This window comes from Rhinopithecus bieti, unplaced genomic scaffold (genome assembly GCF_001698545.2).
Source record: "Rhinopithecus bieti isolate Rb0 unplaced genomic scaffold, ASM169854v2 scaffold_2554, whole genome shotgun sequence".
In the NCBI taxonomy this organism is placed as follows: Eukaryota; Metazoa; Chordata; class Mammalia; order Primates; family Cercopithecidae; genus Rhinopithecus; species Rhinopithecus bieti.
Genome location: NW_016804196.1, coordinates 3,050,219 through 3,075,971, shown reverse-complemented (window position 1 = coordinate 3,075,971; position 25,753 = coordinate 3,050,219). Strand labels below are relative to the sequence as shown.

At 39.2% G+C, this 25,753-nt stretch overlaps 1 protein-coding gene across 5 annotated transcripts in view; it reads right to left on the bottom strand.

Annotated features, from left to right (window-relative positions):
• ZCCHC2 (zinc finger CCHC-type containing 2) overlaps positions 1-25,753 on the bottom strand; it is a 66,985-nt gene that overhangs the window by 11,053 nt on the left and 30,179 nt on the right. For all 5 annotated transcript variants that reach the window (XR_001884516.1, XR_001884517.1, XR_001884518.1 and 2 more), the window contains exons 6-13: positions 20,511-20,605; positions 18,032-18,115; positions 16,230-16,287; positions 13,759-13,894; positions 12,262-12,326; positions 11,797-11,891; positions 5,786-5,914; positions 528-2,021 (exon numbers count right to left, since the gene is read on the bottom strand). Coding sequence is in view for 2 of the 5 variants with exons in the window: in XM_017867148.1 (XP_017722637.1) it covers positions 528-2,021; positions 5,786-5,914; positions 11,797-11,891; positions 12,262-12,326; positions 13,759-13,894; positions 16,230-16,287; positions 18,032-18,115; positions 20,511-20,605 (2,156 nt within the window). In the remaining 3 variants the exon portion in view is untranslated. The remainder of the gene's footprint in view (positions 1-527; positions 2,022-5,785; positions 5,915-11,796; positions 11,892-12,261; positions 12,327-13,758; positions 13,895-16,229; positions 16,288-18,031; positions 18,116-20,510; positions 20,606-25,753) is intronic.

Below are 25,753 nucleotides of genomic sequence, written 5' to 3'. Positions count from 1 at the left end.
TTTTTTTTTTTTTTTTTTTTTTTTTTTTTTTTTTTTTTTTTTAAACTTTTGCTGGGAAGGAAAAGGGCAGCACGGGGAGATAGGCCCGAGGCATCTGGTTATGCAGATATACTAAATAGTTACTCAAAACCTAACGTCAGATGACTAGATTACTTCCTAGGTTTTCAATATTTAAAAATTTTGCTTACTCTATGTAACAGGATTGTAGCTTAAAAAAAAAAAGGTGCTGCAAGCAAGAGATTTAACATTACAGAATGCAAATTCCCATCACACTCCTTCAAAAGGGCCTTGAGAGTTTATTCCTTAATTGGAAACTGAATTCCTCTGAACTTCCTTGTGCTCTGTGTGACCTGGGTCTACACTAGGTTTTTCCAGTTGCATTTTATGATCTGTCACTGAAAACACAATATCCATAAATGAAAACACAAACAGATCTTTCTGCTACAACAGAATCCCATGATCAATAAGGAAAGGAAGGAGAAACGGGTCAACTCAAAAGCAAGTCCTCTGGGAGTTACTGTGATTACCTTGTTGATTGGCCTCCATGGACGACTGCTTACAGTCCTGTGCATAGTGTCCGCTTACACCACAATTGTAACATGAGACATTCCCGTTCTTCTTGGGCCCCGAACCACTGGTGTTGGCAACTACATTAGGTGCTGGATATACAGGATAGAATCTCCCAAATCCTGCCATCTGCTGCATGCCATAGTTGGCTTGGCTCCCCATGACTGGGTCATGTACCAGTCCATTTGCATATGGAGTCTGAGGCAGAAAAAAAGGAAGTTGGTTTCCATTGCTCTGATGTGCTTGGTTGAGGTAGCTGCCATTGCAAATGGATGGCAGAGTAAAGAATGAAGGGACTCGGTACATTGGTCCAGGCATTGGATTAGGATAATAATAACTATTTAGCTGAAGGTTTCCATTGGTCCCACAGCTGCACCTTCGCCCACAAGAACCACAAGGACCCGAGCCCATCTGCTGTGGTGGCCCTACTGTCCCGTTAGCGTTCGTGTTCCCCACAGCACTGATGTAAGACGTGCTGTCACTCTGCGCGGTACTGTGTGTCAAGGCAGGGCTCGGGCTCGGGGCAGGGCCTGGGGTGTGGGTAGGAACCGCGGGAGGTACAGTTGCCTGGGCCTGGCTGATGCCTGCGCTCGCTGGCTGGGGAGAAGTTGCTGCTGTGCTGAGCACACTGGAGTTCTGGCTGGGTAACACGCCGGCAGCAAGGGGAGAGCCTGGTAAGGGGTAGGAAGCTGGTGGCTGAGCAGCTGAGAGGCCAGCTGCTGGAAGAACTACCTTCACATTGGTAGGCTGAGGGACTGTCCCTGTGTTTCCCTCAATTTGAGGCACCATTTGATTGAGTCCTACCACTTGGGATGCAGATTTTGTGATGGGGTCCGTGGTAGCAACAGGAGAGCCTGGGAAACTACCTGGGTTATGGATAGGAATAAAGGCAGTGTTTGGTGATCCGATGCTCAGACTTCCGGGTGGCTGTTGTGGGATGTTAACTGTGCAGCTCTCAGAAGATCCCTGTGGTGGTGGCAACTTCAGCCTCTGAACTGTCAGATGCAAAGCGGGAGTACTGCTATGTGGAAGGAAGGTTGATGGAATAGGTAAAGGGGAAGCCAGTAACTCAAGGTGCTTTTCTGATTCTGCAGTGGAAGCTGCTGGCCCTAGTATTCCAACGGGGGTTGAATTTGCGGACTCCCTTATTGCAGAAATAGCAACAGGACTAGGAACAAGCATCCCTATGGTTTTGCCATCAGCGGGTTTGGGTGCAGGAACGACGACGTCAGACTTCTGGGCACCATTGTGCATGACACAGTGTAAAGTTGGCATAAAAGAAATATGCTGATACTTGGGCGAGTTTAAGGGATCTTCTAAAAGGTTTCCATTCTCATTTCCTAGTGAAGCAATCTGAACAGGTGGCTTGACAGTGACGGTCTGGTTGACGGAACCATAACCTGTAAACCTAGTTGTTGATGGATTCCCAGAATCCTCAGAATTGCTGTCTGTGTCTAAAGAAAACAAACATAAAGAGATATTAACACGAGCGTAACTCCCATCTTTCTTGCTAGAAATAAGCATTAAATATATCTCAAAGTCACTCAAGTTTGGAAAGTGTCCCTCTGTGATGTCTCCTGACTGTCTGAGCTGACCTCCCTTTAACTTTTGGCTTCCTATGGGTCATCATTAGATCAATGCTTTATTTTAAAAATACGGGGATATAAACAGAAAACCAAAAGGTTAGTTGGAGACTGAATGACACAGTGTAAAGCACAGAGATTTATGCACCACCACCTCTGTTCTGAGGGCAGCATCGGACACGCTTAGCCTTAATAAACTTCAGGCAATCCACTTGGTCTTTATTCTGCACTGCCAGACCAAGTCCTTCAACTTGTCTCAGATAAATGATATAATTTCAAGGAGCTCAGTCAAGACAATATTTAACTCAAATATCTAGAGGTAGGGAACAGAAAAGATTTTGTTTCTTTAGAATGGAGTCAATATTCTTAATACTAAATATTTCAATGGGGGAAGAAAATTTAAAGCTATTATTAATCATAAAACAAATATGCTAGAACACAAGAAACAGAGGAATAGGAGAGTGTGGCAATTTCTCCAAAATCAAAACAGCAAATACAAACAACACTGCATCAGCTACTCCTGCATCAGCTTACACCTGTGTACAGAAATAGTGTTGACCGAGCCTTCAGGGGATGTCCTGACTTTTGGTATAAAGGGGACAAGGATAAAATCTGATTCACAATGTTTAAACATCATAGACCCAGATACTGTGTCGATGTATACATAGACCATTCCATTAGAATGTAGTGCCTATTTAAAAATCTTTCTGCTTGTATGGATATGCTGAATTGCACTAGGTACTTAAAATATTTGTATTCATTAAGGTATGAACTGGCTATATTCAGCTTAAGATGTTAAAAAGTTTTCAAACAGAACACTAAAAACAAATTCATCTTCATGAACAAAGATTAAATGAAAGCTACTTACTGACACAAGCACATCAAGTGTTACTAATTCAATTATTTTAATTTATATTAGAAGAAACTCAAAGAGTGAATGGTTCTAGCATAAACTTCCCTTAATAGATTAATAATTGGGGTATTTCTTGCTAAACTTTGCAAAATAAAAACTATCCCAAAATCCTAACTTATTGAAGGCATTTTATCTGTATCATCACACCAGTGCAGAATCAAAGATAAAAATGTTAAGTCTAAAAGAAGCAGAAACATTTTTAAAGAAGTCAGTTAAATTTCTATGTGTTTAACAGCAAATGACCTCATTATTTTTAATGTTCCCAATCAGTTTTCTAAGCATCCTGAGACTCCTCTAGACATGTTGGGACACATCTCGCCCTTTTGTGCACTGATTTTGGTAAGTGTAAAGCCTCAAACAGAATACCATCACTACCCAGGAGAGCAACACCAGAGCCACCCACGCCCTTTTCAAAGTAGCCTTTTCATCCACTGAGAATTCTAAAAATGATCAAAGCTCTCTACCATAATGGATATTTTCCTTGGGTGAAGACAGCCCTAAGCCATTCTTTCATATTCAATAACAGCCTATTTGAAAAAAGCCAAGTTCCTCAACACAGGCCTCCAACTTATGCTATCTGATGGCAGAAGAGGGATGCTGCCATTACCCAAGTGTACAGATGTAAACTAACACTTCAGACAACAAGGCAAAATCCGCAGTGCGAACCACTGACTCACCTGCACATCCTAGAGATTCAAGCATAAATGTACAATGAAACATACTGAAAAAGTTTGTCTGTTCTAGGTAAGGCATAAAAATCCTCTCCTTTAATGCTGGGCACAGTGGCTCATGCTTATAATCTCAACGTTTTGAGAGGCCAAGGTAGGAGGATCACTTGCGCCCAGGAGTTGAAGACCAGCCTGGGCAACACTGCAAGACCCTGTCTCATAAATTTAAAAAAAAAAAAAAGAAGAACAACAACAACAACAAAAAAATCCTCTCATTTAAGCTTCACAATAGCTCGGTGAAAGGTTTTCATTTTTTTTTCTTTCACAAGGAAACTGCAGATCAGAAGTACAGTGTTGCCTCAGGTTAAAAGAACTGGTAGTAAAGTAACTATGCTACATTTGGTATGACTACAAAGTAACTGCAAAGTAAAGACTGACTTTAATTGTATGTGATGTAGCAACACCATAGCATAGCTCCCTAAGACATAGCCTGATACCACAACACAGAAAGAAGCTAAGGTCCCAGAGAGCTGCAGACTGTCCAGGAAGAAACCACACTTGGCTGAAACAATATGTGGTAAGGATCTTAATCTGTAGGTGGATCACGAGAAGTAACCTGACACTGCCCACCAGCACGGGTCCACCTTGTAACCAAGGTGTGTTGTCATCATGCATTCAACATACACATTTTAAAGGAGACCTCACCTCCAGACCAGAATGGTAGAATAAGACCTCTAATAATCCACTCTTTCATAAACGCAATGAAAACCCTAGCAAAACCTGTCCAATAACCAACTTTTTCAAAATTCTGGAAATTAAAGGCTTACAACACTCTGAGGAGTGTTTATTCAAGAAAAATAGCTCAATCTGTAAGAACAGAAAACCTCAAGGCGTTTTCCCCTTGTCTTACTTCCACTCCCCCTTTCTCTAGCTCTAAAACAGCCCTGTAAATGACTTGTCCCTCAATTTCTGAAATCAGTACAAACACTATCTCTCTTGCAGTAGTAGCTACAAAACCCAGCAGCCATTAGGAGTATGGGTCTGGAGTTCCCCAAAAGCCCCACCACCAAACTGTCACCATTTGACTGTCTGGCAGCTAGTGCTCACTCTGCGTTATAGCCTCTTACCTGCAGGACGTTTGTCATAATCAGTCAGAAGCAACTGTTTCACAATGTATACTAGCTGGGGCTGACAAGAGCTAACCAGAAAACTTAAAATGAAAAACTGGGGAATAAGATGGCTACAGGAGGCTTCGAAAAGCTTTAATATATTCTTGGGAACCTAAAAGGTTTTGCTCACGCCTATAGTTATATGCCCTTCCAAGGCAGACCTGAGAAGGCCCTAAGCAACCACTGCTGGCTGATTTTAAGCCTCTGTGCAAGGAGTAACTGAAGACATAGTACCCAGAGAAAACAACAAAATGGCAGATGTAAAACCTACCTTATTAGTAATTACATTAAATGTAAATGGACAAATAGCAGAGATCGGCAGAATGAATAAAAAACCATAATCTAACTATATGTTGTCTACAAGAGACAAATTTTGTATTTAAAGACACAACAAATAGGCTTAAAGTAAAAGGATAGAAAACGAAATACTGTGCAAGCAGTACCTAGAAAAATGCTGGATTGACTATACTATTATCAGACAAAATAGACTTTAAGACAAAAATTGTTACTAGAGACAAAGGAGGATATCCTAAAATGGTAAAAGGGTCAATCAAGAGGATGTAAAGAGCATAAACATATGTATGCACCTAACAACACACACATTTTCCTTCTTTCTGCACTAACTCTACCTCATTATGATCCTGTCTTCATCCTATTTAACTTCATATGCAGTGAAATATGTTTATCAAATCAACATAGCTAGGAATTTCTAAGGCAATTATCTATAAAATGCCCTTTATATCAATTTTACATTTAAAATCAGTTAATGGCATTTATAGGACCATAAAATTCCTTGTTTGACTTTGACATGAAGAAAAAACACACATTTCCCTCCACTCCCCCACCCTTGCCATGCCAACAACACTCCCATTTCAAAGAGCAAACCTCTGTCTTTCTCTTCTTCACTTTCGAAACTTTCTCTTCCATCGTGTCGGGGACTAGATGGAGAACTGTAACTCTCTGAAGATGTTTCTCCACATGTGTCATGTCCAGAGCCAATGTCCAAATTCACATCTAAAAATAACAACACTATTAAAAAAATCATATTAAGTCATTTTAAATTAATTTCTAAGTTGAATCATTAGAAATTAATTTTAGCTATAAATATTTTCTTCAGTTTCCCCACAATCATCTAAAAAAGCTTGTCCTTGATATAAACTGATTAAATTATAATTTTAATAGATAATGCTTGATAAATATATTTTTAAAACAATGCACAGAATAAGTCATTCTCTTACTGACTTCAAAGAAAGAGTTAAGGTTGGCTGCAGGGTCTGTCCAATATCACTTTGAGCTACTTTCTAAGTCTAGATATTTTAACTCCTCAGAGCTTGCTGGAATATTCATTCTTTAAAATAACTCAAGAAAAGGGCTGCCAAAATGCCTACTCAATGAAAATTACTTGGAGTATTTAAAGTAATAAAATGCTTCCCATCTAGTAGACTGAGTAATCTCTTGAATTCCGCCAAGTTCAAGCTTATACTGAGGTAGTATGAGGTGGTGACAGGACCTGCCATGACCAACTAGCCGCATCTGTTTTGAGCACATAAGGAGGGACTATTGTTGTATCTAGTATTGGACAAGAGATACAAACTGTGGATTTTTTTTTCCTATAGTGGCCCTAACTTAGGGAAACATTATCTTTGTAAACCCAGTAGCTAGCATAATTCTGCCTTACAGCAAGCATTCAACTTATGCTTGGTATATAAATCCCCAAATAAGGGATTCCAGAGGGTTCTTAAGAACTGTAGATTACTGAATCATTTCTGTGGCAACCGGTAGAACCAGTAAAAGATAATGGATATTAATTGCCTGGGCAAAATATGTGTCAGAGAAAAGGCACAATTTGTATAATGAGCAATCCAGGCGACTAACCTGTGGCTTTTGGCTGAGATAAACTTGTAACAGCATTAAAACTGTTAAACATGAGCTAGATTAGCTCAGCCACTGAAATGTTAGATGAATATTGGAGAAAAATAAAGTCATTAGGAATGCTGATGTTGCTAAATTCTTCCTGAGTAATAAATGTCAAACTGCCAAGGGAAAACTGCACAAAATCTTATGAGGCTACAAGGAAAGTGGCAGAGGAGTTCATAGGCAAGTAATAATTTCACAGAAAAGTAACATGGAGGATACCTACACAGTAATAGGCCCTGAATGACCCATCGTAAGGTGACTTAAGGGATGCAGGTCAACACCAATGGCTGCTTGAAGACAGACTAATGGGCCATAGTGGCCAAACAAGTTGTCATTAAGTTGGACTAATGATGAAACCTATAGAACTTGCATGGAAGTCTTGCATATAAATATTTCAACTAGCATATAACAAAATGAACAATCCAAGATCAAGAGAATCAAAGATTCGGGGATATTCTCAAACTAGAAATGGACTGGAAAGGAACCTCAGGGGTAGCGTTCATCAAAACACAGACAGTGAAACTACAGTAGTTCAAAGAGCAAATTTCAGAATATGTTTTTTAAAAAAGCAGCTACCTCTCCAAATGGTATAATTTACAAAACTATTTTTATTTACACTGTGCAAGCTGGTGAATATTCTAATCACCAATTGCCACATACAAAACTGCAGCTTCCAAAGAACTGAATACATAAATCTAAATCTATACTAAACAATCTTTCTTTGATAATTCAGAAGGTACTTCAGAATTGTGTAGTACCTCAAGAACTTTAATAATCAGCAATTATGTGATCCTCTAGAGATTCAGGGGATGTGGAAAGTGAAGCCAGACCAATTATGAAAAAGGATACTCCACAAATTGCCCTTTTAAAAAGACACACAAACTTTGAATTTGTCATGTCTCAATGATAAAGGGTCTTGTATATAATAAAGATGACAAAAACAAAATTTAAAACAGAAACCACTATTCTAACACTAAAAATACTGGTTACTGGTAATTATAAACAACAGAAGTCTGTTACAGAGTTAAGACCCACTGAGATAAATCATAGGCGATAGAACCACATATTTCATCTGGGATATTAAAGGAAGCTAGAGATCTTCTAAATCTTTTACAAGAAACTGAGAGATCAACCATCTCATTTCCCTCTAGGCTTTTTGGTGCCACAATTGGCAACAGAAGAGTGGGGTGGAGGAAACACTGGGCAATAAACTACAATGATGGGAATTTTTTTTTTTTTTGGAGACGGAGTCTCATTCTGTTGCCCCGGCTGAAGTGCAGTGGCACAATCTCGGCTCACTGCAACCTCCACCTCCCGAGTTCAAGTGATTCTCCTGCCTCAGTCTCCCAAGTAGCTGGGACTACAAGTGTGCGCCACCACACCTGGCTAATTTTTATATTTTTAGTAGAGACAGGGTTTCACCATGGTGGCCGGGCTGGTCTCAAACTCCTGACCTCAAGTGATCCAGTGGCCCTGGCCTCCAAAGTGCTGGGATTACAGGCGTGAGCCACCGTGCCCGGCCATGGTGAGCATTCTTAACGCTCTATACGCGCCTCTTCAGAAGACAGAAAACTTGGGTTTTAACAGAAAAGACACTCCAACAACACAGACAACTGATGGCACTGACTGCATCCTGGCAGGAGTCAGCACAGAGGAGGGCTGGGCGCCATCTTTGTTTCCTTTTGAAATTCTAAGCTACATAACTGTATTATTACTCAAAACAGAAGTTAAAATTTACATTTAATAATAAATTTTTAGGCGGGGCGCAGTGGCTCACACCTGTAATCCCAGCACTTTGGGAGGCTGAGGCGGGTGGATCACGAGATCAAGAGATAGAGATCAACTTGGCTAACACAGTGAAATCCTGTCTCTATTTATGTTATATAAAAACATACAAAAAAATTAGCCGGGCATGGTGGTGGGAGCCTGTAGTCCCAGCTACTCCGGAGGCTGAGGCAGGAGAATGGCGTGAACCCGGGAGGCGGAGCTTGCAGTGAGCTGAGATCGCGCCACTGCACTCCAGCCTGGGGGACACAGCGAGACTCCATCTCAAAAATAAATAAAATAATAAACTTTTAAGAAGTAAAATACAAATCTTAAGCTAAAACGTATTATTATTTAAAGATCCAAACAACCTGAAAGACTCAGTATTTTCAGCTTCAAGACAATGTCTCTCCAATTTATGACATGAGCTGTTGTTCCACAAAAAACATCCTTACGCGTGTACTGAGTTTACTGAATGCTTACAGACAATTCTTCCTCGGTGCCTTAATATATCAAAGAAAAATTAATACACCAAAGGGTTTTTTAAAAGTTGGAATTGGCATACATCTGTGCTGCATTTGACATCAATGAGACAAGCTGTTCACAGTCATTCTATAAATGTAAATACATACAAATCGGGGACAGATACAGAGGAGAAAATAGATAAAACTGAACTTAAATATGCTGAGGTTATTTTCGTAATATTTGAAAATTAAGGAAAAAAATGAATGAGAGTTTGTGATGCTGTTACAAAGTTCTTAACCTATACAATGCATGTTTCCCTCTAATTTATTACAACAAGGAAAAGGAACTAAATTGCTGCATTGAACACCTAGGTACTTGGAACTAGGAAAATGCTCTTCACGTTTTTACATGTAATTCTTACAATCTGCTGTAGCAAGCATTACTCCTGTTTTACAAATGAACAAACAAAGGTGTCAGAGAGGTCGCATGCTTAAAAAACTGGGGGAGCAGAACACTCAAACCCATAGCTGTCTCTGACCAAAGTCCATGTGCTTCTCCTCTGGAAATGGGCTAACAGGGAAAAAACAGTTGCAAACTTCTTTAGTGAGCAGTAGTTCCCAAACACTGTGAGACGAGAGAGAGTGATCTTATGGAGGGCAGAAATTTCATTCAGAAAATGGTATTTTAGAAAACAAACATGGCAGCAGTATGGAAAATGAACTAGAAAGAGAAGGAACAGAGAGGGAGGGCCGTCAGAATCGATCTGCAAATGTCCACCGACAGACTTCTGTCTTCCGCATTTAGTGTTTTCCTCCTCCGTTATGCTGCCATCACCACCAGAGGGAATCTCAGCGACAGTAAAGTGTTACACGATCCTTCTACAGACAAGATGGGTTTTGTCCATGTTATTTTACCCTCACTTCCAGTGATTCAATGAGTTGGCCAGATGATGTTATTTTTTAATTTATTATTATTTTTTGAGATGGAGTTTTACTCTTGTTGCCCAGGCTGGAGTGCAATGGCGCAGTCTTGGCTCACTGCAACCTCCACCTCCCAGGTTCAGGCAACTCTCCTGCCTTAGCCTCCCCAGTAGCTGGGATTACAGGCGCCCACCACCATGCCCAGTTAATTTTTTTTNCTCCTCCGTTATGCTGCCATCACCACCAGAGGGAATCTCAGCGACAGTAAAGTGTTACACGATCCTTCTACAGACAAGATGGGTTTTGTCCATGTTATTTTACCCTCACTTCCAGTGATTCAATGAGTTGGCCAGATGATGTTATTTTTTAATTTATTATTATTTTTTGAGATGGAGTTTTACTCTTGTTGCCCAGGCTGGAGTGCAATGGCGCAGTCTTGGCTCACTGCAACCTCCACCTCCCAGGTTCAGGCAACTCTCCTGCCTTAGCCTCCCCAGTAGCTGGGATTACAGGCGCCCACCACCATGCCCAGTTAATTTTTTTTTTTTTTTTTTTTTGAGGCAGAGTCTCACTGTGTCCCCAGGCTGGAGTGCAGTGGCCGGATCTCAGCTCACTGCAAGCTCCGCCTCCCGGGTTTACGCCATTCTCCTGCCTCAGCCTCCCGAGTAGCTGGGACTACAGGCGCCGCCACCTCGCCCGGCTAGTTTTTTGTATTTTTTTTTTAGTAGAGACGGGGTTTCACCGTGTTAGCCAGGATGGTCTCGATCTCCTGACCTCGTGATCCGCCCGTCTCGGCCTCCCAAAGTGCTGGGATTACAGACCCAGTTAATTTTTGTATTTTTAGTAGAGACAGGGTTTCATCATGTTGGCCAGGCTGGTCTCGAGCTCCTGACCTCAGGTGATTTGCTCACCTTGGCCTCTCAAAGTGCTGGGACTATAGGTGTGAGCCACCGTGTCTGGCCCAGATGATTTTAGATTTGAAAGCTAACCATTTTTCTTTCATCACTATTCAGTCTTTCTATACAAATATACAGTTTAAAAACATACTCAAAACTTTTAAGAAATAGATTCTGGTTATTCATATTACATCACAACTGAATGTACTAATATTAGAATAACATTTAAATTAAAATATCACATTTGTGGGATCACTACATAAATATGTCAGGGGCATCCAGGGATAAAACATTTTCCTAGAGGTCTGCGTGCTCTTATTCTTTTTTAATCGTTATAATTAATAGTAAAGATAAACAAAATCAATGAAGCTACAGAAGGGCACTTCTCAAGTCAAATGAACCTTGAACCTAAAAATAAAGGAACCTTAAAATAATGATGGGTAAATGGAAGCCATATAAATCTAGCATAACAAAAATTTGAGGGTTGACATTCCCTTAAAGCCTCATAAAACTTCGTAAAGGATGGTTATTAAATCATGAAGAAGTCAACAGTATTCTAAAAAATGACTTTACATAAAAACACTCTCATGAATGACTGGCAAAGCCACAGGAGAGATCCCCCATGGCCTTGGGAAATGTCTCCTGAGTCGGGACTGGCTGGAAAAGGACAACCTGGGAGACTCCTACTGCCAGAAGGGAGAAGCAGGTGAGAATAACTGAGGCAAAGGCAATCTTCACCCCCATGGCTGGTTTGTATTCCCTAAATTAACTCTACTGATTTCGGAACTGTTTAATTTGGAAATTGCTGTACATATCAACACAAGGTAAAATTATAGTATTAGGATTTGACACAGCTCAGTATCTATTAATACAGAAAGTATCATGCTAAATATATTTAGGTGAGGGGTATTTGAAAGAAAAATAATCTTCTTACCTTTCACAGCACCACCATGGGCATGCTGAGGAGTGGACAGTCTAATACCATTTATTCTACTATTCAATCTGCTGTCAGTTTTCTTAATTTTCTCCCTAAACCAAATAAACATATTGCCAACATTTTTATAAGGTTATCTACCAAACACATTCAGTACAGTATTGATAAAATTCCCTTCAAGACTCTTTAGAGTTAAATTTTTTTAGTAAGGAATAATCTAAATACAATTAAGATTCGCCCTTCAGTAAAGTTCTGAGAGTTTTACCCCTCCAAACTGAACGCAATGTTTGACAGTAGCTTTATGTTTATCACCTGTATATATTAATATTTTGAATCAAAAGAGTAAAACCCAGAATTAAAAATATAAAGAAAACTAACTAAAAGAATACTATGTTGCATACTATCATAAACTAAACAGGCCTATTATCAAAGGCTATATGCTGTCTTTCCTTAAATTGAACCTACTTTTCTGTTTGTGGCTTTCCTTTCTTCTTATTTATTGAAGATAAACTCCGTTTTTCAGCAGAATGCTAGCAGAAAGAAAAAAAGACAAATCAGACAAAAGTTAAATCATACTGACATTTTTACTGATAATAAACATTAAAGTGATAAATTCTCAGTTGTATATTCTAACAAGTGTTAATTTCCAACCTATTTTTGAAGTTTCCCACCTGAACCACTAACATTTACATAATCTGTGACAATTACTTATATATTTTTCTCATGATTAATACAATATTGTTTTCTATTTTTCTTTTAAAATGGGCCTACTTTTTTTTTCTGACTATAAAATGAAACACAATCAAGTGACTGGCACTTGCTGTAGGTTTACTTCTATTCTCTTAAAGTACAATTCGATAAAACTGCCAACACTTAATTATGTCAACTCTAAGAAGAGAGGGTGCAGTTACTGGAGTGGGGGAGGGAAAGTAAACTCAGAGAAGCTTTGAAAATAGGTCCTTAATTATGATTGAAACTATTTATAATTTCTCAGAATATGCATTAATGCATAAAAACACATTCCAAGAAGAGTTAACATTTCGATCTGAGTGTTGGTCAGAAACAACATCAGGTTAATGAATCAATTTTCTAGAGAGAAGTTTCATTCCATACTTGTAACATATACAGAAGGATCTCCCCCCATATCTGTGAGGCCATACGACACTAAACACACTTAAGAGCATTCTGCTCTCTGATCACACCCAAATCTTAAGAAAGCAAACATCTCCTAATGCATTCTGAAGTGTCGGTAAACTGACCCAGATATTCACAAAGAAAGGTCAGTTGGAAAATTTACATCAAAATAGCAAGGCAGTGATTGAAATGTGAATCCTTCTTTCAATTCTTTCAAGACCAAAAAATTTTGGCATAACAATCTAATGTACACCTTGTTAAACAGTGAAGGTATTATTTTTAAAAATTTTTATTTTGTTTTAAATTTATTTTTTAGAGACAGGGTCTTACTCTGTTGCCCAGGCAGAAGTGCAGTGGTGTGATCATGGCTCACAGCAGCCTTGAACTCCTCGGCTCAGGTGATCCCCCTGCCTCAGCCTCCCAAGTAGCTGAGATTACAGGTGTGCACCGCCACACTCAGCTAATTTTTAAATTTTTTATACAGATAGGGTTTCACCATGTTGCCGAGGCTGGTCAAATGTGTGGCCTCAAGCAATCCTCCTGCCTTAGTCTCCCAAAGTGCTGGGATTAGAAGCGTGACCCATGGCGCCTGGCAAGGTGTCATATTAAAGTGTACTAATCTTACACAAGCAATAAAAGTTATCTAAATACACATTTTTAGGTCTCAGAAGAGCTTAGATCATATATAAGTATAGTCTAAAACTTAAACATTCCTTCATTTCTTCTTACCAGATTACTATCTGACTGAAAGCTTACAGAACTTAAATTTTTTTCTTGTAGAGTAGCAATGCCTTAACTACACAGGTCCAAAACAAACTCCCCACACACCTGGTCAGCTGAGGTCACACAGTGCTCTGGGTGCTGAATGGTGGTACAGCTTTGCTTCCTCCAATCCACAATTCCATTCTGTTCAGAATATTGCATGGTAAGCCCATCCAATGGAGAACAACTTGTACCAATATTGCTGCCAAAGAAAAGTTTATGAAAGCGTGAAAATCTGCCGTCAATAGTAACCTGCTATTTCATTTCAATGAAGAAGTTACAGTAACCCTCTTTTCAATACATTGGTTTCTTCACAGAATGCCTAATGATAGGTCTAAGAAAAAAAAAGTATACTATGAGAAGTAAACCACTACACATCTATTTATCATTAATACCTGTCTCTAAAAAGAGTAGTAACAGCTGCACACTCTGCTTTTAGACACTGCGTGATGGTGATCATCATACACTGCTTATTACAGTTGGGACAGAGAGGCTTATACAACCTGCATCTTGAAAGCACTGCTGTCATGAGTACTTAAGTAACTGAGTACATGAAGGGACAGGATAATGAGAACAAAAAAACAAAAGAAACAGACAAGAGAAATAGGCCCCAGCAGAATTCAGATGATAAACTTATTGGACATGGACTTTCAGATAACAGTGCTTAACATGGTCGACAAATATAATACTGAGGATTTTGGAACAGAAATTTGGAAAAGAAAAAAATGTAAATTATAGAACTATAAAATAAACTAATATTACAAACTCAACAAATGGGAAATAGATGGAGAAAATCAGTGAAGGGGAAACAGATGAAGAAAACCAATGAAGAAAAAAATTGGTCAGAAGAAAACGGATTAAAGCACTGAGAGTGAAAAAAATGTGAAAAACAAAAAAGGCTTAAAAGACATGAGACAGCAAGGCACGGTGGCTCACGCCTAGAATCCCAGCACTTTGGGAGGCTGAGGCGGGTGGATCACCTGAGGTCAGCAGTTCGAGACCATCCTGGCCAACATAGTGAAACTCCGTCTCTACTAAAAATACAAAAAAATTTAGCCAGGTGTGGTGACGGGCACCTGTAGTCCCAGCTACTTGGGAGGCTGAGGCAGGAGAATCGCTTGAACTCGGGAGGCAGAGGGTTGCAGTGAGCTGAGACCATGCCACTTCACTCCAGCCTGGATGACAGAGCAAGACTCCATCTCAAAGAACAAAAAAAATGGGACATGGTGAAAAATCTAACATACAAGGATATAAAGTCTTGGAAGAGGGAACAAGAGAAAAGCGGAGAAGAAATATTTGAAGAAGTAAAAGCTAGTTTTCTAAAATCAAAAGACATCAAGCTACAGATTCAAGAATTCATGCAAAGGAAGCTAGGAAAACTGCTGAAAACCAGACAACAACAAAACCTTAAAAGCAATCAGAGAGAAATGCATATTATCTTCAAAAGAGCAGCAGTAAGACCGATTGAAACTCTGGATGTCAGATGACTTAAGTGTGAGTTCCTCTCAAATGAAGAGTCCAGAATAACAGAGTTTATCTGTGAAGAGATCCCAAAAAGCAGGAGCAAGGGAGTGGAGAGAATGAAATGGGGAAGGACTGCAATGAAGAGTCCACAGTGGAGGCTGGAAGCATCAGAAGCCCCGAGCCTTTGGGCCCTCCCAGAATGACAGACCCAAAAAGGATGGAGGCAGCCTCCTCTGTGAGCGGCAAAGGCCCTGAGGCGGAACATGGAGAGTCACGGCTCCTCCTTGAGGAGCAGAGCGCTAACGTGGTATGAGTCAGAAATCACAGATGGCTTTATGTGATCTGCAGGAGAAACTGGAGGTGAGCGGAGAGAATAAGATGCAAGGAAATAAAGGGAGAACCAGAAGACGAGGAAGCTATACTTTCAAAAAGCTCATAGAAAATAATTGCCCAATTAGAATCCCACATGTGGCAAGAGTATCTTTTAAAAATGAAGGCAAAATAAACATTTTTTTCCAGATAAAAATTTAAGTACATTCATCACTGGCAGATGTGACTATAGGAAATACTCAAGTGTTCTTCAGCTGGAAGGAAAATGATCATAGGTGGATGCTCAGAGACACAGGAAAGAAGGAGTACACAAACACTACAAAAAGGTTTCATGGGGTTTAAAATTATACAGAGAATTAAAATGTATGACAGCCATGGCTTACAAGTTAGGGGGAAATAAATGATGTTACAGTAATCTAAGGTCCTCAAATTGTTTGGGACCAGTATAAGTAAAAATATCCAACTTTAATAAGTCAAAGATACATAATATAATCTCTAGGGTAACCACTAGAAGAATTTAAAAACATTGTAAAACTATCAAGGCTAATAGGGGAAAAAAAAAAAGCAGAGAAGAAAACAACTCAAAAGGAGGCAAAAAAAAAAAAAAAAAAAAGTGAGAAAAGGAAACAGAAAAGTGGAGAAATAAAAAGCAAATAGCAAAATGACAGAATTATTGCCAAATACATCAGAAATTTAATTAAAATGTACCACAGCACCTTTTGTTTTAGAAAGAGGATACTTACTTCACAATGGGACTTTTCCCAGTATGCTTCTTGTGGATTATGGCGTGCTGCAATACATCTAGAAGAGAGGAAAAAGTAACTTATTACATTAAATGCTGCAGCAAAAACCAACAGTAGGATGCTACCAGTCTGTATGATCATAACCACTGGTGACAGACTGTATGAAGCACTTCTAAGCATTTCTCAACAAAGAAGATATCTTAAGCAAATTTTTCAAAAACACAGTAAACTCTGAATTACCTTTTATATCCTCTCAAATGTTTTCCACCTAAGAGCAAATCAATCTTGTTCAAAACTATGAAAGTCTATTATGAGCATGTCCCTAAGAAACTACAACATTCAATTTCAGATAGAACTTTTTAACCATTAAAAACTGAAGAGTTTCAAACATTCAAACCCGTATTTATTAATATAACAAATGCCCAGGTACACCACCCTCCAGACTGCTCCATATTTGCCTCTTTTAAGAAACAGAGTATCACAGGAATGACTGAAGGTCTTCCTCCATTCCATTCCCCCTCATCTCTCTGGAGACTAACTAGTACCTTACTTGTTGAAACATTCTAGTTCAAGTTTTAACTATCCATATATGTGTGCTCACAAACACATTAGCTGTTACATGTTTCAATACACAACTGTCCTTCAGTATTCGCATGTAATCTATGCACATCCTCCTGTTTACTTTAAATCATCTCTAGATTATTTATACTACCTAATACAATGTAAATGCTATGCAAATAGTTGCTACCCTATATGGTTTAGAGAATAATGACAAGAAAAAGAATTTTTTACCCCAAATACTTTCAGCTCACAGTTGGTTAAACTCACCAATGCAGAGATGGAGAGCCAACTGTACTATAAATATCCTTTATTTTAATTGCTACCTAGTACAAAGACATTATTTATTTATAACTTTACTAACATTTGAAATGTTCATGCAATTTCCTGGTATTTGCCCTTGCAAACAATGCTGCCTCAAGGACCCGTGCCCATGTCCTCTTTTGCAGGTGTGTAACAATTTTCATAGATGCAGTATTGCTGGACAGCAGCATATAATTATCTCCAACTTCACTACACAGCACCAAATTTCTGTTCAAAATAGTTGTGTCAATTTATAACCCCATCAGCAGTGCCTGAGAGTTCCCACTGCTTCATATGCTTGATGTCAGACTCCAAAATGTTTTGTCAATCTGCTGAGCGTGAGATGACACCTGTTTCCATCTGCATTTTCCTGATACCAGTGAGGCTGCACGCTAAGTAATAGCTGTTTAGGTTTCCTCATCTCAGAATCATCTGTTTATGTCTTTCACCTATATTTCTGTTGGGGTGATTGTCTTACTGACTTTTTAGGAAGATCCTTCCATAGTCTGGATACAGTCTTATCTGTAAATATCTTGCAAACATCTCCCAATCTATGGATTGTCTCCTGGCTGTATGGTTCCTTTCGTCACATGCAAGCTCTAATTTAGTAAGATCTCTACTGTGGTCATGCTTTACTTTGTTCAAGAAAGGATTCTCCTCCCAAATTAACATTTAAAAATTTAAATTTTACATATAAGTTGTTATTCACTTGAATGTCTTCTGCATGATGTAATTGGGAATCTAATTATACCTATTTTTTCATATGGAAAATCAACTCTGCCAACACCATTTACTGAACGGTCTATTCTTCCTCCACTTATTTGTAATGCAACCTCTGTCACATTCCAATTCCCATATGTCAATTTCTCCACTCCTTAACTGTTCTATCCATGTGCTGTATCAGCAGGCAGAATGATTTACTCTAGTGAAGCTACATTTACCTTCTTCTTGACTTGAAGCTTCAGAGCTGTCTTCTTTTAAGTGTTCTAATATCTTAGAAGTCTTCAGAGAGGATTGTAAGTTATCTGCAGGAAGTATTCAATACTATTAACTTTTCAGAAAAATTAAAATAAAGAAAACAAACATAATATTTTTTTTTTAACCTAAGGAAAATGAATGGAGGGTGAGTGGTGAAGAAAACATGGCTACTAGTGAGAAGGCAAGCTGACACAGCCCAAAGCACTAGATTGTGAGTGGGAACCGTGATCAAGGAGCCAGCTGTTCCCTGAAGAGCGACTGACCGGGGCAAGTCGTTTCATATCTGTCAGCCCCAGTGTGCTCATGAGAAAATGAGCAAATAAAGTAGAAATGTGCCTCTTAAACCTCTGTGGTGTGGTAAAGATTCAGTTTTTATTTTTTTAAATCTTCAGTTTGCTGTGGATAGTTACTTTTGTAAAATACAATAAAATAATGTGGCACTGTCAAATTGTTAATCTCTCAGTGTCTGCTCTCAATTTCTGCTCTTGTGTTACAGAACAGTAACCAGCAATTTATGGACCAGCACTGGCCCATGCACCACATTTTAGATTACTTCCCCATTGAAACACAGGCCAGAAGGACTCCACAGTTCAACATCTTAACTCATTCAGGACTTTAGCATTGTTTTGTTTTCAGCGCTAGTTTTCAGGATATGGAGTGATGCTCTCCGTTCCAGAGAATAAAAAGGTAAAGCTATCAATTAAAAAAAAAAAAAACAAACCCAACAGTGTATGCAAATGAGCCTTGAAAACAGTGTATTCACTAGGGAAACAACTCAGATATGCATGAACGTTAGGCTGACAAGATTTCCCACAATCTCAAGTTCTGTACTTTCATACAGTGTTTTAATTTTACAAACTTGAAACAAAATCCACCAACCTCTTTAGCACTGCTCATGTAATTTAAACAGCACCACGCCCTCAAGATGAGTTTATTACTTATATATGAACTCACTTGAGTGAGTTTTCCTGAGCAGCCTGTTCATCTGAACTAAAAGTTTAACTTTGTGCTCAATTCAATGCCTTTTTGAAATTAAACTGATGTTACTGATACATGTTCAAAACAAAGCACTCACATTTGGCTCAGGAAAAAGCACTGATGGTTAAATCTACATAGCTCCAGAATGATCAGGATTCTCTTTAATAAATGCTATTGCTATCATTCAGACATAAATTTAACCCTGAAGTTGTGCATTGTGTCTTGGTCAACTAGTCATAAAGAGTCACATTTTTCATTCTGATTGATAATTATGTTAGCATTTAACACACTTACAGAAACTTTAAAGGTTAGCCTATATAACACTCAATCATACTATTCTTTAACCTCTTTTTCTCCCACTTCGAATTGAGGAAATACGTGTTTTTCTTTCCCCTTTAAATACAGGAAAACCTGACTCTGTTGAAAGCAGAGGGACAGTTTTAAAAAAGAAAAATGTTCCTCGCTATAGTAGCTATGCCTGAAGAAATTCTGCTAAATGACACGCCAATGTTACTGACAAAATATTTGTAAAAGGCAGGCTGAGGTAGATGTGTAGAAAATTAAACACAAGGCAGACACTGGTGAAAGCTGAAACAAGAGAGCAAAACTCAACATACGGAACGTTAAGAAAAACTAGCAAAGCTTCATGGAAGAGGTGATGTTTCAGCTGGGCCTTAAAACAGGTGTGATTTTAACAGGCTATGACAAAAGGATGGATGTTTAAGTAAAGGTACAAATGAGCAAAGACACAGGACAGGCAATGGCTGGGCGTGCTGGCAGACAGAGCACAGGGAGCAGAAGGAAGCTCCTGGAAGGTCACAGTGGGGCCTGAATTTCAGACCAACCAGGAATTTAACACATTTATCCTTGTGATAGATAACCCAGGGATACATCCGAGTGGGAAACTAGAATCTGAGAAAAGAGTGAGGGTTTACCTTTAATAGTCCCCGCATGAAAGAAAGGCCTAACTATAAACAAGGGGATGGTAAGGAAGGGACATAAAGGAAAACATCCTTTGTCTGGCATGCGTTGTCCTTTCCGTGATGAAAACAAAGAGGCAGAGTGAGAAGAATAGGGCTGATGTTTTCTGTCTGATCGGCTGGAAAGGTCAATTGGAAACAGGTGACAGGAGGAAGACAGACTAGATCATACACCAGCACGTGGCACTGTAAGGTCTCCAGCCGGTGACGGGACAGTTCCTACCCAGGAAATGAAGGACTGGCCACACCCCAAAGTCTAGAGTGGAATCAGACCTTACCTTGGAATCAGTCTGCTCTGTTATATTAGCTTTTATACATGACTTTCTTTAAAACTGCAGTGTAAAACTCATTAAAAATGACAAATAATTGTATGCCACTATTCCTTAACTTTAACTAAAGTGACAAACCTACACAAAATGACATGGTAAAGCAATAAAATCCAACAAAGAAAAAAGACCTCCACAGAGGGACAGAGGATGCTTACTGAGACTGTGTAGGGAGTCTGATGATATGGACTGAAAGAAGCTGTGTACTTTCTGACTCTGTAGAAAAGCTTGTGATGAACTTGAAAATAGCTGCCTGCATATAAAAAGAGAGATTTGTTAATTTCAGGTAATGTTAATCCACAAGGAGCTCAGTTTCAATTATAAAGCAGACTTAAGTGGCAGTTTAATTCAGGTATGGAAAAAATATTTTTCCTGTAGAAAAGAGTATTATTTTGTAATGTATTTCCTATGGGAAGAAGTCAGTAACATTTAACAAAACTCATTTGCAAGAATTGACCAAAATAGGTGCATTTTTAATTTTGTATAATCTAATGGTATGTTTTCAATTCTGGCCCAAAAATGTATTATTCCAGCCTTTGCCCAAGTGATCCAACAGCCACCCTTCTGTTCAGAAAAACAACTGTAATTTCTTTACTCTTCTTCACAGGGGTTCTTCTCCTTATTTGGCTGTACTATTTTTTTTTTTTTTTTTTGAGACTGAGTTTTGCTCTTTTTGCCCAGGATGGAGTGCAATGGCACAAACTCAGCTCACTGCAACCTCCGCTTCTCCGGGTTCAAGCAATTCTCCTGTCTCATCATCCAGAATAGCTGGGATTACAGGTATGTGCCACCATGCCTGGCTAATTTTGTATTCAGTAGAGACGGGGTTTCACCATGTCTGTCAGGTTAGTCTCAAACTCCTGACTTCTGGCGATCTGCCCACCTTAGTCTCCCAAAGTGCTGGGGTTACAGGCGTGAGCAACCGAGCCTGGTCTTTGGCTGCACAATTAAGGGACATTCCCACACTCTCCAAGTGGGAAGTTGGGAAGTTTGGGATGCTAAGAGTCGTGGAAAATATGGAACAGTCAATTATGTAGTTATCATATATTATACATAACATTCTGTAACCTAAGGCATGACTGATGATTCATGTTGAATGTGTAACATGCCATGAGTCAAAGTTATCTTTGAAACCCAGCTTTCCTCATATTCTATTAATGTAATTAAAAGACTCCAGCTGGAGGTCTTTCTGACAGTGGTGCCTGTAAAAGGGTTCTTGGACATACAATTAGAGCAGAATCTACTAGAAAGTTTACTTTGGATTTGAATACCAGTTCAATCACTTATAAGCTGAAGCACCCTAAACAGCCTTTCAACTTCCAATTTCTTATGGTTACGAGAATCAAATAGTACACACAGATAAACAGTCAGCCTACCTACTACGTAGGTGCTTAACGTACAAATCCCATTCTATTAGTTTTGAACACTTTTAAATGCTCATTTTAAATTTTAATTCTTAATTTCTCCCCCAAGGTTTTTGACCTATTATTCAGATTAATTATAAAATCAGATACCAACAGATGACCTTTATGGGCCAAAGTTGCCTCGTATATCATGCAAAATTGCTTCTTCGTATTCTAATGTGAAAGTAAACATTCAATAGGAAGACACGGGTGAAATTAAGAGATGGAAGAACTGAGATCTGAATTCAGGAGCAAATCTAGATTTCCAGGTCTGAACATATTACCTAAGGCTGACTTTAAAATCCAAAGGCAGTGGTGGAACCCACACCCAGTCATGTTAGAAACCAACTGGTCAAAAGCACAGGCACACCTTCAATTCAAGGCCTGAGTTCCAAGGAACAGCTCAGATACAACTCCAAATCCTATGTACACATCCACTACAGGAACACTGAGTATTGCATTCAAACCACAAATGAGATAAAGGCAGGGGACTGAAATCAGCATACAAACTAAAGTCAAGGCTCATTAATGAATAACCACAAGATGGCAATTATACTGATATTAAAAATCAAAGTGGCCATAAACTACTTGATAAATCAAATCAGTAAGAAAAAAAAGGTGACATTTTGACACGACAGAAATCATCCAACCCCAAATGCACATTTCAGGCCATATTTTCTTTCTTTTTTTTTTTTTTTGAGACGGAGTCTCGCTCTGTCGCCCAGGCTGGAGTGCAGTGGCCGGATCTCAGCTCACTGCAAGCTCCGCCTCCCGGGTTTACGCCATTCTCCTGCCTCAGCCTCCAGAGTAGCTGGGACTACAGGCGCCCGCCACCTCGCCCGGCTAGTTTTTTGTATTTTTTAGTAGAGACGGGGTTTCACAGTGTTAGCCAGGATGGTCTCGATCTCCTGACCTCGTGATCCGCCCGTCTTGGCCTCCCAAAGTGCTGGGATTACAGGCTTGAGCCACCGCACCCAGCCAGGCCATATTTTCATTTTCCTAACCTATAACATATTTGAGACTAAATGCAGTGTGTCCTGTACCAACCAAGATCTGTATCACTTACAAACATTTCCTATTTCTCAGTTTCCTTTCTTCCCCCTCCTTTATAATTGCTACACTTCTGAGACACAAAGGATGACCTACTAATTTAAAACCCACAAACTGAGAAGGAAGTGTCCTGACATCCTATTAATGGTGTTGAGGCCACAGGCGAGCCATTTGGGAAAAGATACGAATCCCCACCATACTCCTTACATCAAAAAAATTACAAATGAATCCAAGATTTTTTTTTTAAAAGGAAGTATCAGAAGAAAACATTTTATAAGTATTTTTTGAAACATATCTCAGATGTGTTTTCAAACATATCTTTGAAAAGGTCTTTCTAGGCATGACACAAAACCCTGAAACCACAAGAGAAAAGATCAATAAATCTGACTACATAAAAATTTAAAACACCTGTATGGTCATGAAGTAATCGCAAGCAGAGCTCTTTCCTTTATCTAACAAGTAACTCTTCCAATCAGTGACATCAATAAAGCATGGAAAGGACTGAAAAGGCCGTTCACAGGGAGGCGGCAAAGGCTACTCAAACACAAATTGCAATCAGACTGTCTTTCTCTCTGAGATGGGCGAAGAAGAGCAATTGAGAATGTTTTGAGTCTGCTCAGGCGGGAGATACAAGCATGAGGCCTCAGAGGATATAAAGTGCTGCTACCTTTTTAGAAATAGTTTGAAAATATTACATATTAAAAATACATCACTTTTGACCAATTAAAATATTTCTATAAATTGATCTTACAGATAAATGTATCCATATGTGTTAACAATATATACCTGGAGAGGACTGCTTGAGCCTAGGAGTTTGAGATAAGCCTGGGCAACAGAGCGAGGTCCTGTCTCAAAAAAAAAAAAATTAATAAAAATAAAAAGCAAAAAATTAATCATACACCTGTACACTGTAGTAGTTTAAAAATATTTAGAAACAACTAAAATGGACGTAAAATATGCTGATTAATTACAGTTCAGCTAAAAAGGAATATTACGTAGCAAATAAAACAGCCATCTTTTTATATGTATTGATGTGTTACCATGTCCCAATATATTTAAAGAAAAAAGTGGCAGAAAAGTATTAATATGTATAAAATACTTCCGTTTGGATAGTAAAGGAAATATATATATACACACACACACACACACACACACACACACATAAATCTAAGGGCATTTATGTGCACACAAAATTTTGGAAAAGTTACACTACTTTAGCTGTTAGAGCTGGAGAATGGGAAACCGGGAAATTTTCTCAGTACACACCTCTGCATTCTTCAAAATTAGCTTTAATAACATCTTTACAGTAAAAACGCTTAAAACACACAGACACAACATGCACAAGAGGCCAAGTATGATCAAAGCTGAGGAGAATCCTAAAAGCTTTAACAAGAAGTCACACACATACTTTTTTTTTTTTTTTTTTAAGAGACAGGGTCTCACTCTGTTGCCCAGGCTGGAGTCCAGTGGTGCAATCATAGCTCACTGTGGCCTCAAGCTCCTGGGCTCAGGTGATCATCCCACCTCAGCCTCTGGAGTAGCTGGGACTACAGGTGTGCACCACCACACCCGGCTAATTTTTACATTTTTTTTGTAGAGATGGGGTTTCACTATGTTGCCCAGGCTGTTGGCCTCAAACGATCCTCCTGTCTTGGCCTCCCAAAGGGCTGTGACTACAGGCATGAACCACTGTGCCCAGCCACTTACTTTTTAATTGGGGTCCTAGCTGACAGCCATTTTTTGAAAATGGCTCCTTCCAGAAATAGTTAATTTCTTCCTTCTGAAAATCTCAAACTTACAAATACAGTACAAAGGCTTCTTTCCTAAACCATAAATACCTAATGTAATGGCTAACTCCTGGAAAGACATCAGTATTTCCTATGTTCTCCTACAATCAAAATCAGGAAATTAACACTGACCAATTTTTACCTTCTATTCCTCAGATCCCATTTAAGTTTTGCCAATTGATCTGTTTCATATGAAAGATCCAGTTCAGCATCCGGCACCACACTGAGCTGTAGCACCTAAGAGGACAGGCTAGGTATACTCTGGAATGCTGTTTGTCTGAGGCTTCCCCACAATCAGATTCCTGGCAAGAACAGAGCAGTGGGGCTGTGTGCTTCTGCTGCAGCCTGTCTCGTGGAGGAGATGCTGACTGCCCACCATTGATAAGTTCACTTCAGCTGATTACAATGGTGCACGACAAGGCTTCTCCACTCTAAAGTTACTCCTTCTCCCTTTACAATTAATAAGCATTATTCTGTGAAAAAAATTCTGGGAAAGGACTTCGATACTGTAAATATCCTATTCCTCAAACACTCAATCTATTCACTTATTATTTCAACATGGACTCAAGGTTTTCTATTTTATGCAATGTACTATTATTATTTGTCCTGATGTTTCTATTTACCCCAGATGTGACACTAGAAGCCCCATCAAGCTGGCTCTGTCCTTTTGACAAAACTGGATCATTCTTTGAGCACACCCGTGTTTTCTGGCACCACAGGCTCATCTTGTACTTTTCCTGCCCCAGCCCTGAAATCAGCTTTTCAAAACTTCAAGGAACTCTAGTTCCTTTTAGAGGAGCTCTAGTTCCTTTTAATGGAGAATCACATAGAGAAGTCAAGGTCTGGGCACAGGTATGCCCACTGTTACTGGGATGTTGCTACTTCCAGACCCGTTCAATGAATCACACATATGCACCCATATCTATTTCTGTATCTGCATATACTAGATACCATGAGTTCACACCAATGACTTCAATTCCAATCAGACACTCTAGGGATCAGGGTTCAACCTGGTTTTGTTGTTTTTCATAGGATAACGCCCTTTTCCAAAAGAAAGAAACCTGGTTCTCACTGTCCTGAATATATTTACACAGTTGCTCTAATCCCCTAGAGCAAGCTCTCTCCTCTGTCGCTGCTGCTCCCTTCCAACCCCTGGACGGG